Raw genomic sequence first — 15,208 nt, 5'->3', positions numbered from 1 at the left:
GATACTGGTGTTAATCAAATCAAATCAAAATAAACTTTATTGTCCCCAGAGGGAAATTTGTCTTGGACAATCAGTGCTGTGCATCCTGCAAAACAATTTAAAAACCATACACCATACCCACCCACACACACACACACACACACACACACACACACACACATGCACAACCAACAGAACAGTTACTGTAAGTATGCTCCTCCTCGCCATGTTGTCTACAATTCAGTGCAAATAAATACTGAACAGGTTCATCAGGATGAGACCAGTGGTGTCTCAGATGCCGTAGATTATATTTAGGGTCTTCTGTTGTCTGTTGTTATGGAAACTGCTTTTGGAGAGATAAGTAGAGATTTTAGTGATCTTGTAAATGTCCATCATTCCTTCATGGACATTTCTCTGTTGGGTCTTTACATTTTGTACTTTTCCAGTTTTCCTTTAAGGTGCTTGAGGTATGTTATAGATGTCAGACTGAAGGCTTCTTCTCTCTGTGTATGGGGTTTAGTATAAAACAGCAGGTAACACAACACTGGGTGTCCCACTAAAAATCTTTTCTGTGGCATCATTCTTTTCTACTCCGCGTATTCTCTCATAAAGGTCACTCCTTGAATGTGAATATAGTCTGAGCAAGTCGGTGGGATGTGGAAAGGGGAAATAAAAAGACTTTTCCTTATCTGCCGCTGGAGTGAATGTATCTATCCCCTGGCTTGCCCTTCTTTTCCCTGGCAAAAGAAGCTCCTGTAGTCTCTTGATGTCTCCTAGCGGTGGCGTCATTGGGAGGCAGCAAGGTTGGACGAAGGTCAGGTAAACACACTCTGGCCACCGAACTGTCTCCCGTGTGGAGAGGCGACAGAGGAGCAGACTATACTGTAACTTTAAGTGGCAGATGCTGCAGGATGGCTCCAGGTGGATGTGACTGTTTAGGACAGGTTAGCGTTTCATTCTTCCTCTGTTCCCCAGACGGAGATGTAGAGGAGAAATGAGCAGAGTGCTGCTGCCTGGAGGACATGTCATCTGATTCTGAAACAATAAACAAAACATCTGTTTTAAATTGTCACACATGAGAGGTGAGAGGAATTAGACACGCAAAACCTTGTGCTAGAGTTTCTGTATGGCAACCCTGATGACAATACAAGAATGAATGAGGGAGTTAGTGTAACAACTGCAATAGATGTTGTGATTCTAGAGTAGCACTAACAGGTGCAGTACTAGCTTACTAGTAAGCTCCCTGCTTTATTCTGTCAAGTACCAATGAGCATGCCTATTTCCAGGCAAAACAAAACACTCCACACCAAACAGTCCTGTCTGGTGTGATTTTCACTTCTCAGTCTAATGTTTACATAAGGAATAAACTTTTTTTTTGCTCTTCATTTATATGTCACCAAAATGTATTTATGACTCTGTTATGATATGAATTTTATTTTACCTTCATCTTGCAAACATTTGCATTTACTTTCTCCTTTGATTAATGACCCAGAAAACAAAAGCTATAATATTGACCCTTAACTTTTAATGAGCTTCAATAATGAATCTTTGTGGAGCTGTGGTGGTGGTGTGTGTTTATTAGTTCACTCTGAGGAGGACAGATAACACTAAAGTGTGATTTATGCACTGATAATACAAAGTATTTATGGATGGGATTTAGGATTTGCAAGTTGAGATCAAAATGTGGTTAAATGTTTTTACAAAGCAATAAATTGCATAACATCTGATCCATTCTAACTGTCTTTGGGCTTTGGGGTAATGTAAAAATGTCAAGGCATTGACTCCCCCTATAGTCACAAGAAGAAAATCTCTTTTATTCACAGTGTGTTGACACAACCTGAAGCTGCTTCTTCTGAACCTTTACACAGCTGAAAAGATCTATTTCAAAAGTAATCGTGACCATTAAATGAGTCTGTATCCCCTGTGCAATCCACTCAGATGGTCTAATTTTGTCTGCTGCAGGTTCAGTCACCTTGGCTTGTCACTTTCCATCATTTTCATTGAAGCAGCAGTGAAAGATTTTACTTGATGTCACAGATTAGATTTACTTAGTCCAGAATTTGGCTTTGAGACTGTATCCTGTTGTGCACTCCAGACCAAAATACACAAGGTCGCCGGAGGAAAATAGGAACATTTTTGTAACAGGATTGCTCAGATGTGGCTTCATGCCCCAGACTGTCCTTAAACCTGGTGTCAAGCCATTAGAGTGATTGAAATGTGAGTTTTAGGGTCAGCTGTTCCCATGCTTTAAGCATCTTAATACAGAGCAAACCGTATCACCCCCTGTATAAAGAACCATGTTCAAGCAGCCATGTGATAAACTACCAGCAGAAACAAGCTCCTCCCAACTTTTCAAACAATAACTTTGTATTTAGTCTTTGCCCTTCAAACCTCTCTTGTTTGTGTGTTTGTGTGTGTGTGTGTGTGTGTGTGTGTGTGTGTGTGTGTGTGTGTGTGTGTGTGTGTGTGTGTGTGTGTGTGTGTGTGTGTGTGTGTGTGTGTGTGTGTGTGTGTGTGTGTGTAGGTGTGTGTGTGTGTGTGTGTGTGTGTGTGTGTGTGTGTGTGTGAATGCCTTCTTTTGGACTGAATTGTGTTAATGCTCAAACTGAGCAACAAATCAATCTCTTTTAGGCCATAACTCCAGCACATTTAATTTAATCAGAGCACCAACTTTGTGCGTCGCTCTGATTAAAGTGAGTGCATTTTAGTGGCGTCTGTGAGAGAGACTGGGGCGTCATGATAAAGAATTACTAGAACATGCATGATGATTTATGTATTTGACTTCCTTGTGCATCATTTATTGTAAGATGTGAGCAGCAAAATCTCAATGAGTGACATTGGGGTTTTTTCTTTTGTATTGTTTTTTTTGGAGCCAGCACACTGATCCTGAAACTGAGGGAGAGCTGAGTCTTGTAGTTTTTGTAGACATGAGTTAGCACCTGTTTGGTGTCCTGCATAAAGTTTATTAGTGTGAAAGGAAAACTATTTGACTACCTCCTAATCTCATCCCATTTTATCTCATCTCTCTCCTCCTGCAGTTCGACATGCAGAGGATCACCCTGGAGGAGCTGAAACACATCCTGTTCTACGCCTTCCGCGAGCACCTCACCATGAAGGACATCGAGAACATCATCATCAACGAGGAAGAGAGCCTGAAGGAAAACTCTGGGAACTGTCAGACAGAGTTTGAGGGAGGTGAGCGAGAGTGCCTGAGCTAACTTCACACAGAGGCACTTATGCAAGTGTGTGTGCCTGTGTGTATGCTGTAGTGTGTGTGTGTGTGTGTGTGTGTGTGTGTGTGTGTGTGTGTGTGTGTGTGTGTGTGTGTGTGTGTGTGTGTGTGTGTGTGTGTGTGTGTGTGTGTGTGTGTGTGTGTGTGTGTGTGTGCAGTGAGAGAGAAAATTATCCACGCTGTCAGGAAGAATTTGAGCTTCCTCATCAGGATCTACCTCCAACAGAGTCGCAGCATGCCTGCTGATTTATTGATAAAGAGCGTTTGTGGAGACGATCGCCGGCTGGTCACCTGTTCTGAAGTGGTGCACATTTAAATATATATGACCTGGCTCTGCAAAACTAGCCATCCAAGATTTATGGATATCAGAGCAGCAGAGGGTATTCTGGGTCTTTTTTAATCTCTCAAATGCTGTCCTTTTGTGTTTTTCAAACAGTTTTTATTTTGAAGTATTTTTGTTTTCACACTGTACTCCTGGTTTGGCTTTAGATTCAGCGAGTTAGTCAGTGTTCGAGTGTCTTTTGCATTTGGTCTCAACAAAGATCATTTTTTTGATCAGATAACCAGAGTAAAAAGCAGCTGAATCTACATGAAACATTTACATCTGAACAGAAACTGTTACAGAAAGCCTATGCCTAGTGGCATAGTGCTCAGGTTTGCAGTCCATGTGTTACTATGTACTACTGTACCAACATATGTTGACAAGCACCTCTTGGGCTGCACCCAAGCAGATGCTTGTTGCTAAACAGCAGCCAAAAAGATGTGTTCAAATAAACATTATTACCCTCTGAGCAAGTCTGCGCACATCTTGCTCCTCACTCTCTGCTGGTGAGCCTCAACTGGAAGGCTTCACTGTCTTTATAATCAAAACAGATTTACAGGTTATGATAGGGACTAATAGAGGGAGATTTATTTTTCTTATTTTTCTTCTATATCTTACAAACTACAGATGTACAAACATAGCAGTACACCAAGTATCTTCATATTCCCATCATCCACACAGGTAAACAAAAATAAAATAAAATGCAGAAGAGTAAAAGAATCAATCATGCATACATAGGTATCTTCATCCATATGTGTATGTTTCTATGTGTACATACTGAGTTATTCCTTAGTAATATGTACGTATAAGGTACAATATATTTATATTATTTGCAATATATTTACAAAAAAACACATATCTACAAACGTACAACACATGCGTCCTTAAGGGTACCTTTGTAAAAAAAAAAAAAACAGAACAGCAAAAACAAAAATAAATTGGCAAGCTGACTATGGCTGTGCTCAAAGATGCGTAGGGAGAAATATTATACTGTGAATATCTGAATTTTAAATTGCATTATGGGAGTTCATTGCCTTGACTGGTGCCATCTGTGCTCTGAGAGAAGGCTTTCACACTGCTGTCCACTTTGTCATCAACACCATACTGGTGAATTTGTTTGTAGGAAATGCTGAGTCATAATATTACTAGTTCCTACCGATCCTGAAGGCAGTGTTGTCGAGCAGGGTCCCTACTTGCTTAGCGTGCAGTGTTTGCAACATAAATAATATTGTATGTGTCGAATACCAAAGGCCTTGATGCGCCTTTTGACCAGTCACCATACGACCTGTCCTACAGGGGATTTACAGGGTTGACTCTCGTGTCAGTGAGGATGGACACAGATTGCGCCGGCACTTTATCAGGGTGTATAAACTGGCGTGGAGTGATGACAACATGATGTCCCTGCTGGCTTTATGATGAAGACTGACCACTGCAGATTCATAGACAGCATTCACATCTGTTAGCCCCAAGGCCCATGAGCACCACCTGCCACAGAGGGACACCAAAATGTGCTCAGTCATGGCGAGATCAATACACTGTGTCACAGTGCGATTCATACTGAGCACCACTCATCATGCTCCTCTGGTTCTTACTGCTTCAGCTCTCTGATATATGAGGTAGCATAAGAGCCACTTGATTTCCCTCCGGCTTCACCTCACTCCTGAATCAATATGTGTGGAGCTGAAAAACAACAGAATAAAGAATGTAAGCACTGATCCATAGAAGTTCACCAGGCACTGATTCATGGCTGAACAAATTGCACCAATAGTGTTCGGGGCCAAGGAACAGCTGTTCGGGGCGTGACAAGCAGCCAGGTACAAGCGTGGAAGTCAACTTTGTGACCGTACAGATGTATAGATCTGAAGGCCACAGTGAACCTGCATGGCTGTGTTGTGAACCTGCATCATTTGAAGTTCCAATAATTGACTTTGTCATGTTTTCTGTTGTTTTTTCTTATCCTCTTTGTGTATTTTGGATTACTAGAGAGATATCCACCTTAAATGTCCCATATTAAATAGTTTTTAGTGTGATTTATTTGAAGTGTTAATATTCATGAGAAAATATTGTAGCTTTTATACTGAAAAACAGCTCATTGTAGTTTTATATCTCGTCCTTTGAGCTCTTGCAACAACAGGCTGTTCAGCCAATCAGGAGAGGAAAGTCTCGAAGCCTCTGTTCTTCTAATTGGCAAGGACAGACACTCTGTCCAGGTTTTCTTTGTTATCTGAGGGTGGTGACTGTTTTGTTGAGACATCACAATGTTTCAGAAGTCCTGACAGCTCATTGTAAGACACAGCGTCTAGACTCAGGCTGCATACAGTTTGTCTGTGAACTACACAGTGTAGCTCCAAGACCTGCTTTGTAATCAAAAAACAATGGACATCTCACTTCCAACAACATTAGACCCTTGGGAAGAGCTTAATTACCCTGCACTGCAGAGTTTGAAACTCACAGTGTTATCATGGAAAAAATGAACAAAGATTATAATTAAGATTTAAATGTTGTTAATTGATTCGCCTACTCACAGAGTGCAGAGTGCATGTATGTTTGGATACCTGTAAGCTGTTACAACTTACATTTGTAGCAGGGCACACACCATTGCATAAACAAGTGCAATTAAAATGTACAAAATGAACAAATAGACACAGCATCAGAATGAGATGCAGTCTATCATGTAGTATGTCTACCTCTCAAACAATGCAACTTTATTAGGAGAGAATTGATAAAAAGAAAAGAAAAAAAAGAATCAATGTCTCACCTAGATTCTCAAATTTCTAACCTGGACTTAAATATTGACCAGAGATCTCAGCAGAAAATAGAATAAGTATCATAATGATAAACAGTTATGTACTGCATGATTGTTGGCTCGAGTGTCCCCACTGAATGTATTAGAAGCACATGTGAATGTCGATAGTCACAATTCAGAGTCCGCAGACCAACCTACACTTCATTACTTTAATATGCACAGTGGTCCAACTGATGAAAACCCTTTGTGGGTATTTGGCAGTGGTGCAGTTACTGTAGGCGGCTGAGGAGGTGTTTTATGAGGCTGACAGCAGGTTCAGGCGACTGGACTGAGAACTAATGTCTGGACCACAACTCTCCTCCCGTCCCTGCAGTCCAGCCAGCAGCTCAACATATGGTCTTTCCATCGACACCCCGGTCAAATCACCATTTCTAATACAACTATAGATACTTGGAATTTCAGTAGACCTGCAAAAACAATCTGCCAATTGCCCTCAAATTCTTCTAGAGATGATTGTCTGTGTCTGTTAAGAAAATAAGGCACTTTGCTGCACTAGAATCAAGGAAATGACACAATGATACTGATTTACACTGAAAAATATGTGAAATAATGTTACCCCAGCTTCAGGCATAAATTGTTGGGGTTAGCTTGAGAATCATGAGTTGTGAAACTGTTTCTAACTACAGTTGACTCACTGCTTCAGTTCCCACATTTCCAGGACAAAACTGTGGAGTGGAAAGTGAGTTTTTACCTGCTCCTTTATTTCTCCTGCTCTGGTACAAATGCTCAACAGATACGACTGTGGTTCTACCTGTGGTGTGAATGTGTGCGTGAGCATTAGGGGAAAAAAACATATTGTTTGTGACAGACATAAAATCTCAATATTCAGAGAGCATTGAGTTACATAACCTTGGTAATTGGCTGAATGCTCGTTCATAGATGATCCAAGATCATGTCATGTAATGTTTTATATTATACGAGTGTCTGGAATAGTATTTTTCAGCTGGAGATTGCCAACTAATAACACCTCTGCCAAAAAAAGATGTAGCAATGTCTGCCCTACTTTCCACATTGAATTTTCTTTGGAGCAGCATTTTTGATGACTTCAGTGCTTCGTGAATTAAGAGTTAAAAATAGAGCAAGTCAGAGCTGTGTGGCTGTGGGTCATTGGCTCAGCTCCCCTAATTACCGTGGCCCGGTAAAATCATCCCAGCTTCTCACAGCCCGCTGCTGAGTTACCGGTTGGCGCCGGAGGTTGATTGAAGCAGAAAATTGTCTCTTAGAGGGAGACTGGACTGCTGTTATGTGAATGTTCATCAGCTTGGATTTGTATATAACATTGTCATGTTCGACATCTTGTCATTCATTTGCACTCCCATATTCTGTTTCTTTGGAGAGGGTAGGCTATTATGGAGAATTATATATAATGATAATAGTAATAATAATAATTAATAGTCTTGATCTTTATGAAGATTGGTATTAAATGCTTGATGTCCCCCCCTGCTTCACCAGCATTTTTACGACACCCCTCAAATATTACCCTCGACTCTCATTAAAGCTCCATTATACTTTTGCTGTCTTTTAATTAAAGTGTTGATCCATGCAAAGATATAGTTGTGAGTTTAAGAAGCAATTGTAGTTTTACATCTCCTCTCTCAGGATTTTTCCATGGAGCTCTAGAAACAAAATCTCAGTCAGCCAATCAGAGGAGAGCAGGCTCAGAGTCTCTCTTCTGATTATTGGCTGACTGTTTTGCGAGTGATCTCATAAAAGATCAGACATTCAGACCTGTGGATTATTTGCTTTGTTCTGATTCGCAGGCTAAAACAATACGATTGTTGCATTTTTCTTTTGGGGCGTTTTTGTTCCCAAGGTAACAGTCTCAAGCGATCCAAAGTTAACAAGTAAACAAATGCCAACTGTTCTCTCATTGGAGTCAGTTGTGTCGGTTGCTGAGTCGATTAGTCGAATAGAAGCGAGCCGAGACCACCCCTTCTTGGTGGTTTTGGCCCGCTTGTTTTATGCTGCATCCGAGTGCGATTGCTGTGTTCACATACAGTATGACCCAACGAACCGTCTTTGGAGTTAAACGCTCCCTGTTTTTTAACACCTGCTCCAAACAAGCCAGGTCTGAATACACACTAAGTTAAAAAAAGAAAGTTTTGCAAGTGTTGGATGGTAGGTTCAGGTGGGCGGGGCTCCGCTCCTTAGCTGTGACATCACAAAGTTGCAGAAGTCCTGATGGCTCGATTTAATACTCAGCATCTGAATACGGGCTGAGTACATTTTTCTGTGTACTGAACACATGAATGCTTGTATTGAATCTAGACCTATTTCGTAATCAAAATAGACACAGTAATATAATTGTATATAATATGGGAACTTTAATATAGATGAATGAAGTGTACACAACATTAAACAGCTCTCAGCAGTTCAACATCACCACAAACTACTTCCTCCAAAATGACCATAAAGTTGAATCAACACCTCTGAATCACTTTCAATAAAATAAGTGAACATTATAAACACTGAAGAAGGGTGGATTTATTGCAGGGCTGTTGTATTAACTGCATTAACAGCACTGTGTGAATGTGGATTGTGGGTTAGCCTACATTGAGCTATAGAGGTGTGGCCATTTAGAGTTGCTGTTGTGATGCAGTTGTGCTGGGTAAGCTGTATACAGCTGAACTTTATGATTAGAAGTAGTGGAGTAACATAGGAAGTTAGATATCTGAATTTCTACATGTTCATTCTCGTGTGTGTTATTTCATAATTTATACATCCCCATGCTCTAGTGCGCTGTAAAACTGCCAGACAAACTGGGTGTTGTGTTCAGATTTCTGGCTGATGCTGTGCAGTCAGTCTGCTCCTGTGAATTGTAACTGTCCCTCTCTGCTGGTCACTTCCCATCAACCCGCTGTTCATTCAGCTGGGATCCAGAGCAGAGCGTTTTGCCCAGCAACACTGATGTAAGATCACACCTCCAGTTATTTCCTTCGGTCTGGGACACTATGAAACATATTTTTGTGAATCATAACCTGTTTTTGAAGTCGGCCAGGAAATGTAAGTTTGAGTGGTTTGTTTACTGGGCAGAGGTTTTGAAACTTGATGTTTTTCAGGGTTTAAGATATGGGCGGAGGTGGTGAGATACAGTAACTTCACTTTGCCATGCCATTAATATATCATAGATTAAAATTATCTTTGGTTTCAACCCTCCTAAAGGTGTGTCCTCAGTTGCAAATTATCATTTGCAATTTATTGCTCTCCAGGCATTATATGTCAACATCTATCTTGTTGCAGACCATACCTACTCTTGGCTTTTCGAGGTCATTTTCTGCACTTGGGTAAAGTAGTGAAATAACGAAACACAGAAGTTGAAGAAGAAAGTTGTCATTGAAGTTGAAAGGCAGCACACACAGAGGGGAGAGAAGTTCACCAACAACATAAAGCAGTAAACACTTCACAATACAATAAGCCTCTACAAACTCTACTCAGAGGGTCCTCTGTCTTCATTATTTTCTTTCCCTGCAGTAAATGATCCATTCAAAGACATATCGGAGACAGAAGTTGTAGCATCTTTTAAAAAGGCACTTGAGGAACTTTTCTTTTTCCACGTTCTTCATCCCTGTCTGTCTCCCTCTCATTTCCCTTCCAGTTCACCCCTCAAAGAAGAACCGTCAGACGTGTGTGAGGAAGAGCCTCATCTGCGCCTTCGCCATGGCATTCATCATCAGCGTCATGCTCATCGCAGCCAATCAGATGCTGAGGAACGGCATGGAGTAGCCGTTCTCACTGTGAGCAGGGGAACAAGCCAGCCTGCATGTGCATGCCAGTGGGTGAGGTCATGTCCCCACTGATAGGAAAAAGAACAACAAGGAGTAACACTCAAAAATAATCGTCAACGAGATCCATTTTTAAAATTACCCTCAGTTTTTTTGTTTATTTTTTAACCAAGCGGCGCCTCTCCGCCCAACGTCCAATGAAACCATGAAGCCAGCATGAGGAGTCATGCAGGACTCCTCCCACTTTACTCTGACAGGGACACTCAAGGGCTGACATTACACATAATACTATGTTGTCTCTGTTTCCCTGATGCAATAAAAAATAATGTAAAAAAAACAAACAAAAAAAACATTTAGTGCAGAAGTTCAGCGCTGCTTCCCGATCTTGTGAGATGTGACTTGTGTGTCTTCAGATCCATCACCCACCAGGAGTCAGATGAGCCACCAGGGCTGCAGTCTGGGCCTTGACAGGGGAGCAGAGGAGGGAGAACAATTTCTCTCTTATTATAGTTCCAGGATGAATGATGGCAAAGCCTAACCGCCACTCAAGAAGAAGGATCTATTAGCGTCAGACCACGGCTCCTGGAGCTCTTGTGGTGCTACGATACTTCAGCTCTCCAACTTTCCATTTTCAGCTTCTTCATCTGAGGACTGGTATGAGGCACTGGCATCGGTCCAACAGTGCTACAAACTAAGCAGTCAAGAGAGGAAAATATTAAAAGGTATATCCAGGCCCTGTGATATCGATGAATGAGTACAGTGGCTCCAAAGGTTTGGTTTTGGATCTTCTCTGTCTTGGATACTGTTGGGTGAACACTGTTCGAAAGTGCAAAGAAAAAGTTTCTGTGTCTTTTTGATAAAATAAAAAAAAATCCACCTTCCAATACTCTTCCACTGTGAGAACATCTATCTGTGGTGCTCAGTACTCTCTAGGAATTATTTTTTGAGGTGATTTAATTCAACTTTTTTTATTTTTTGGTCTGCCCACTTTCTCACAGTCTGTCTGTCTACTTTTGCCTCAGTTGATTTCCTTCATTTCCCCAAAATGACTTTGGACAACCTCCAGAGAACAGGTGTGAACCCATTGCATTCAGCTGTGTGCTAATGTGTAGGTGGAAAGATGCATGGAAAAAATAGCAAAGAGGTTTTCCAGTTGACAAAACCTGAATTACACCTTTCAATCTGTGATGCAGCCTGGCTCCCAGAGACAGTTCTACCTGCATACCTGTGGATGCTGTTACTAAATGAAGAATTTGCTATTTGATCATGAGCGACTGCAAAACATCATTATTGTTTTAAATATTCAGACATTTGGACATCTGCTCTCAAATACAGATCTAATTGGAAAATGATGACATGCAACATCTCTGTGTGTTTGTCAGTCAAGATGATGCAGCAATGGGATGTTCATTAAACAGTGAATCCGTATTTAAGGGTGGATTTTTTTTTTCTTTAAAACAAATCAATGAATTACACCTTGGTGTTGTGATAAGCTTTGATCCCCTTTAGATTCCTGTGCACAAAAACAGTTTTCCATCAGATACCTACATTTTTTGTTTGTGATCTGTGCACCATTTGTTTCCTTTTACATAAGGTTTTATATAATTAGTTCTGATTAAGGCTGTGTACAACTCAAGAAGCACCTAATCGTCTGTGCACATAAACCCTTATCAGCTGTTGTTGGCTATACAGCTGAAATGATTGATCAAAGTTGATAATTTTAGGCACACATTGAGCAACAGTTTTGTATCATCCCAGTTTTGAACATTTGCTTGTTTTTAATGTCTTCTAGTAGTTTCCAGGTCATTGAAGTTAGGACCTACTGTTCTTCTAAAAGCATTGTGGATTAAAGACAGAAATAATTCCAGTTAAACTGTAGCTGCAATCTGAGATGAGATTTGAGCAACATGTTTTTTCTTTTTTACAAATATGTTTGGTAAAACATAGTGCCCACATTTCTTTTTTCTTTATTTTGAACCGCAGAAATCACAACACAGATAAAGAAATCAGATCATATCATTTGAAATCATTTTGTTGGGTGAGCAAACTTTCTTACAGCACTGAATAATTTAAGGACTCAATGTGTTCCTGCTGAGGTCAGCTCTGAACTCCTGCACTTACTCTCATCTCAACATGTTAACCCACAAACACCCATAGTGCATGCAGTCAGTCAGTCAAGTCAGTGTCTTCTGTAAATACCATAACTCATGTCTAATGTGTCTGTCGAAAGTGTACAGTATCTCTGTATGTGCATGACTCTTGGTGCTCTCTGCTCACTCGGGTTCAGAGGTGCAGGGAGGGGGCTCAGCAGACTGAGGGGCGGCTGCTTCATCACAAACACATCAGGCTCACGGCGGTGACGGCCCTTTCTGCTTCCTCTCAACTCTTCTTGCCAAAGCCATAGAACTCCACAGAGGTGAACCAGACGATTCAATATAGACGCTTTTCCTTGTTCCCACATGGAAACACAAGATCAAACGGGCATTTTTTTGGCAGAAATAATGTTTATCCTGTAGGATTTGGTTTGTTCCTGTTGTTGTTGTTGTTGTTGTTGTTGTTATTGTTGCTGCACTGTACCTGTCATCCATTCCAATAAAATGACAAGGAGAGCTGTAGGTTTGTGCAAGACTGCCATCTACAGGTGAAGTAAGATCACGTTGTTCACGCTCTTGTCCCACCACACAGTGTACAGTATGTGCACTTCTCACTCTCGAAGCACTATAGGAATGTGATGTCAGACAGGACTCTCACAGCATTATATTCACAATGTCTGGAAATTGTTGATATTAAATGTTAAAATCCAAGGACTTTTATGTATAATGTATAGTTTGACTTTGGTCTACCGACACTGCGGGTAGAGCAGCACTTGTACGCGGACACATATTTAAACACAATCTATTTATAGGAATAGATTTCTGGCATATGGCAGAAAAAGTCCTTTTGAACCTGTAAAGGGTTTAATTCACAGATGACTTATCAATGTTACGTTTTGGAGACGGAATAAAATATAACAGTCTTCAGAACCTTGTAGGTCACACTGGTTATATATTTTTTTTTATCTGAAAAAGTAACACTGATTAAAATTTGTTTTGTTCTTTTTTTTTTTTTTTTAACTGTCAGTCTTGCAGTAAATGATGGAAATTTCCCACCAGATCCACAGCTGGTCACTGCTGTCACACAGTGGTTAACTGGAGAAAGTGCTTCATTTATTTGTTCTTTGAGTACTTTCAAATTTACCTTTTGGGAGTTTTGAGTTGCAGTTACCATGGTAACAGGTTCACTGTAATCAAACTGTCCTCTTCCCCTCTGCAGAATGGCTGCATGGCTGGACTAGAGTTTTATTTTGAAGGAGAACCGCACAGTGTTTCTTCAGTAGCATGGTGGTTGGATCCCACATTTTTGTTAATATACCTTTGTATAAAGCTAATAAGTATATCTATTAGACAAGCACATACTATACATACTTTGCATGTGCAATATTTAAACATGTAGACTAGAGAGAGACTTTGAGTTGTACTATTTATTAGAGGCAAAATAATTATAAAATTGTAAATAGAGAAATTGTATAAAAGTCAAAGGATGAAGAATTGATGCAATAAAACTGTGTTTTTTAAACGTGGTGTATGTTTTATTTAATCATCTGTACTGGATTTGCAGGAGAGTCAAAAGCCATCCAACAACACTTCACTTCAAAAATTAAAATAAGATAGCATAAATGAACATTTACACTTGAGAAGAAGTATAATGTTTCATGCAAATCTCTATCTACATGGTTTAAAATTACTGTATGGTATTTGTTCCTTTGTCTGTATTATATTACACCCTGGTGTAATAGAAAATAAATAGAGACATTAAAAATCTAATCAACATGGACCTATCTCCCTTTTATGGCTGAAGAAGACTTGTAATACTGGAAAGCAGATGTGAAGGGAAGGTTTAAATGAACAGGACAACATACAGCAAAGTGTATAAGCACTGGGGCCGAATGAGGACATATGAGGCAACATAATGAGGTCAGACTCAGGTGAGACATCAGCCTCTGTCTATCAACCTGCTCAAAGTAAACTTTCAGAGTCTTTCTTTTTACTCATCCAATACATCTAAAAGTACATGTTATATGTTTAGTTTAATTGAAAAATTCATTTAAAAAAACAAACAAACTGAAAAACATTGTGTTTTTCTCTGCCTCTGCCCATGGACATGACATCACTGGAGCAGGTTACTTGTTCCCACATGTTTCATGTTAGACTTAGCATAGTGTAAAAAATTAAAAACAGCTTTTTTAAAAGAAATATTATTATATGTTGTTGTGTGTCCTTCTACACTGCCTATTATTCTTCTCTTTTTAGTGAGTCCTTGATAAGTGTGTCTTATTCCTCAGAAGTTATTGTGCCTTACATTCCTCCTTGATAAATACAGTTGCTCTATATAGCTTATGGGGGGGCAGTGGCTCAGGTGGTAGAGCGGGTCGTCCAATGATCAGAGGGTTGGCGGTTCGAATCCCGCTCTGTCCCGGTTGCTGCCGTAGTGTCCTTGGGCAAGACACCTTACCCACCTTGCTCCTGATGGGTCGTGGTTCGCGCCTTGCATGGCAGCTTCCGCCGTCAGTGTGTGAATGTGTGTGTGAATGGGTGAATGTGATGTACTGTAAAGCGCTTTGGGTATCGTTACAGGTATAGTAAAGCGCTATATAAATACTGGCCATTTACCATTTACCATAGCTTATATAGCTGTTTTGTTCTACATTATAAAAGCATTGTCTAGGGGGAGAGATGATCTGTGGCTGAAGAGGTAGAGGTGTCATCATGAAAGCACTGACAGATCAATGAGGGAAGAAATGCTGCTGTAGGTCAAAGACGGACTGTCTGGCACTTATTGGTGCTGTCTGACAGGAGGTTCGATCCACAAATTTAGTAATGTGGCTGTCAATTTGTGTCAGTGGACATGTCCTTGAACTAAATGTGCACAACTTGTCTGGACTGATACAGTAAGTTACTCTCTGTAACAGCTTAGTGAGTTCTGAGATGTGAAGCCTTTGCTTCCTTCCCCACAGACCACAAGAGGGTAGCATTAAGCATGGATATCATGCAGTTGGATTCACTAGAACAATACACATTAAAATCAGGTATGTGTTGAAAAAATGAGTC

General features: G+C 40.4%; 1 protein-coding gene across 2 annotated transcripts in view; it reads left to right on the top strand.

Annotated features, from left to right (window-relative positions):
- Positions 1–10,062, top strand: part of caln1 (calneuron 1) — a gene marked incomplete at both ends in the record, with an annotated part of 66,650 nt that extends 56,588 nt beyond the window's left edge. For both annotated transcript variants that reach the window (XM_083984542.1, XM_083984543.1), the window contains 2 exons: positions 3,018–3,174; positions 9,935–10,062. In XM_083984542.1, the coding sequence (XP_083840668.1) occupies positions 3,018–3,174; positions 9,935–10,062 (285 nt within the window). The remainder of the gene's footprint in view (positions 1–3,017; positions 3,175–9,934) is intronic.
- Between the last annotated feature and the right edge of the window lie 5,146 nt (positions 10,063–15,208).

The sequence above is a fragment of the Trachurus trachurus genome, assembly GCF_905171665.1.
Source record: "Trachurus trachurus genome assembly, chromosome: 13".
NCBI lineage: Eukaryota > Metazoa > Chordata > Actinopteri > Carangiformes > Carangidae > Trachurus > Trachurus trachurus.
This window is presented reverse-complemented; position numbering and strand designations above follow the sequence as displayed.